This window comes from Apis dorsata, unplaced genomic scaffold (assembly GCF_000469605.1).
Source record: "Apis dorsata unplaced genomic scaffold, Apis dorsata 1.3 scaffold_244, whole genome shotgun sequence".
In the NCBI taxonomy this organism is placed as follows: Eukaryota; Metazoa; Arthropoda; class Insecta; order Hymenoptera; family Apidae; genus Apis; species Apis dorsata.
The window spans coordinates 22,585-25,740 of NW_006263523.1; the positions used below are offsets into that span (position 1 = coordinate 22,585).

Here is a 3,156-nt window from a genome sequence, read left to right on the forward strand (position 1 = left end):
GCCAGCGTCGTCCCGCTGCCCCTCTCCCCTCCCCCTTCTCCCGCGTTTTTCTCCGCGTGCACGCGAGAAATCAGCCTCCCTTTATCAATGCACGCCCTCTGAGAACGTTGTTCGATTCGAGAGAAAGAGAGAGAGAGAGAATCGAGTTAATATATTTCCAGAAACAAAGTGTAAACGAGAAGGAGAAAGAGAAAAGGAATTATTCGAAAGTGTTTTAGATAGGAATTTCGAAAGGGAGAAAAAAAATAAATATACTCTTTGAATCTTATTTAATATTTTCGATTAAATATATAATATTTCGAGAGACAAAGCGTAGCTCGAGAGAGAGAGAAAAGGAAACGTTCCAGATAGAGATTATAAATTATTTTTCAATAGGATAGTTTCGAAGAGATGATTTCGATGTTAATTAATATTTTCGTTGATATTGAGTGTATTTCGAGAGAGAGAGAGAAAAAGGAAATTTTCCAGAAAGAAGAAATCTATACTATTTTCCAAGAAATGATTTCGAGGAGGAAAAAGGAAAAAAAATCGAAATTCTGCTCTCCTTCTCTCTTCGATTATTTTCATCTGATTTCGCTGGAAATCGGATAATTCGAGCAGAATGCATTAAATTTTCGAGAAGGTAATAAAATATCGATCGATCCCTACTTGACCGATTGAAAGAAGATACAGCGCGTAGGAATGATTTCGTATTTTTAAACGGACTATTATACGGAGTCGGGTGAAGCAAACTGTGAATTGTTACCGTTGAACAACGGACGCACATTTTGTTGAAACGCGTGAGAATAAAGTTTGTTACGTTATAGCGGGCATATAACTCTTCGCTAGCGACGCACTTATCCGTCGAATCGAAACATTTATTTCATTTCTTTCTTTCTTTCTTTTTTTTCCCCTCTTATTTTCCTCCTTTTCTTCTTCTTTTTTTTTTTTTTTTTTTTCTTTTTAATCCGGGAAAAAAAAAGTATCATCGGTTGAAGGCACGAACCGAGCCCATAATACCGAGGGCGCCCCCTCTCTCTCTCTCTCTCTCTCTCTCTCTCTCTCTCTCTCTCTCGATTGTTTTCGCCTAACGCATACGTGAGTCGATCGGTTATGCGGATAACTTACACTGAACGCATATATGGGTTCATCGTTTGCAAAGGGTTAATCGTAAACTAAAATACTCCGTGATCGCGTCACGGTCTCATTCACATTCCGCCCTATTCCGTTTATAATATAACACATGGATTATACTCGGCAGACGTTAATACCGACCAAATTCGATCTCTTCTCGATAATATTTATATACATAAACCTGCCTTCGAATACTCCTCGATCAAAATCAATCTATTAAGAAAATTTCCTAAAAACTCGAGAAATTTTATTCATTAATATAATTTTTCTACGATTTTCGTTTAACTCATACTCGTGTATATATATATCGAAACGATCGAAATTCTGCCTTCCAAAGCGAATCGAAGGGCCGTTTCAAGATGAAACCACTCGACTCCCCTTTTATCGCGACCCGATGGAATGCGGCACCACGGTTACACGGTGTCCATCCATCGTAATTTACCAGCGTTGTCATTCCGATTGAGTCCCCTCCATTAAAAGAGCGTTGCCGCCAATTCGCTCGCTCGTACGTAGTTGACGAATTTTTTCTCGCGCATGCGCATTCGACACTTATGGATATATATTTACTCGGAGAAACGCTCGGAAAACACCGATAATCGACGAAATCTATTCTCTCGGTGGGAAGAAAATCGCCGCGAAATATTTGATTTTTAACAACCCGGTCTGAAGGAAGGGAAACTCCCTTATAGAAACGTAAAAAGAAGAAGAACTTTCCTGTCCTCTAAGAAGGGTATACGAGTGCTTTTAAAATTTCTAGAAAATCGAAAATATCCTTACAACGTTGGATACTAAATTTTCTATATCTATATGAATTAATATATATTAATATAATTATTAATAAATTATATATCATACTCCTATAATTTATATATAAATTATTAGAGAAATTTTCATTATTAGAGAAAGAAGGAGGGGAAAGAGGTTCGAGATATAAAGGAGGGGGGGAGATATAAAATTCTATAGAGAAGGTGCACGATTTGAGCACACCCGGGACAATCGAGACACGTTAGAACGAGGCGGCAGCGGCGGCGGTATCGATCAAAACGCAAGTTAAGTTATACAAGACTTACTTTAAAAATAGCCTGTAGAGTACGGCGCTGAAGGTCTGTGAAAACCAGGCGCGGTTTCTTGGGGGCGGGCTGTTGGTGTTCTGCCTGGTTCGCCATCTCGTCTTTCCTCTTGCATGCTGCAAAAATTCGCACGGGATCATTCCATCTGGATCTTATTGTCGTTAGAATCGCGAAAATTTTTAAATTAAAATTCCTTCCTCCAATGATCAAAATAATTTCGATTGATTAGAAGAGAGAAAAAAAAAGGAAATGATTTTCAAATATATAAACAAATAAATTGCAATAAAAGAAAAAAACCGAATCTTCTAGGAAAGTCTTCACTTCTTGGCGCCAAAATTAATTGCTAATTAACGGATGAAAAAAGGGATGCCGTGTGAAGAAAAAGGGGAGAAGGGGGAGAGGATTTACGAATCGGTCGGTGTTCGAGGTTGATCCTCTTCCTGGTCGAGCAGCCATTTACGTTTCCGTAAGATTTTAATACCCTTTCAAAGGATACTACTCCCGACTGCTGTCGAGAGAAGCAAGGAGGGGGGGAGGCGGGGGAAAAAAGAGGGAAGATGCGAATCGAAGCGAAAAGAAAAGAAAGAGACGTTTCTTCCTCGTGTTTCCCCGTACGCTCGCACAGGTGGCGCGCGTGTAATTGATCGGCCCAATTAAGACGGAATAAAACGGAGATGGAGAACGTTGTTCGATTTGATCTTGTACTTACCTCCGCGTTGTGGAATCTGTGCAGCTGAAAGCAGAAAAAAAAGAAGACAAATGTGAATCAATGGTGTACTAGTTTCAACAGGACGACCCGTTTTTTTTTCTTTATTCTGTCTTTGTCTATATATACGGGTCGTCGTATAAATATATATATATATATCTTGTATTCTGACTGTGTGTGCAATGCATTCTTTTTTCTTTTTTTTAATGCGTGTTTCTTAGATATCTTTTTCTTTTTTGCTTTCTTTTTTGATTTTTGATTCTCTTT

The 3,156-nt window shown here is 38.7% G+C and overlaps 1 protein-coding gene across 1 annotated transcript in view; it reads right to left on the reverse strand.

The window, feature by feature from the left end:
* LOC102681680 (homeobox protein onecut) overlaps window positions 1–3,156 on the reverse strand; it is a 62,272-nt gene that overhangs the window by 4,817 nt on the left and 54,299 nt on the right. The window contains exons 3-4 of the mRNA XM_031510581.1: window positions 2,893–2,916; window positions 2,184–2,299 (exon numbers count right to left, since the gene is read on the reverse strand). Of these exons, the coding sequence (XP_031366441.1) occupies window positions 2,184–2,299; window positions 2,893–2,916 (140 nt within the window). The remainder of the gene's footprint in view (window positions 1–2,183; window positions 2,300–2,892; window positions 2,917–3,156) is intronic.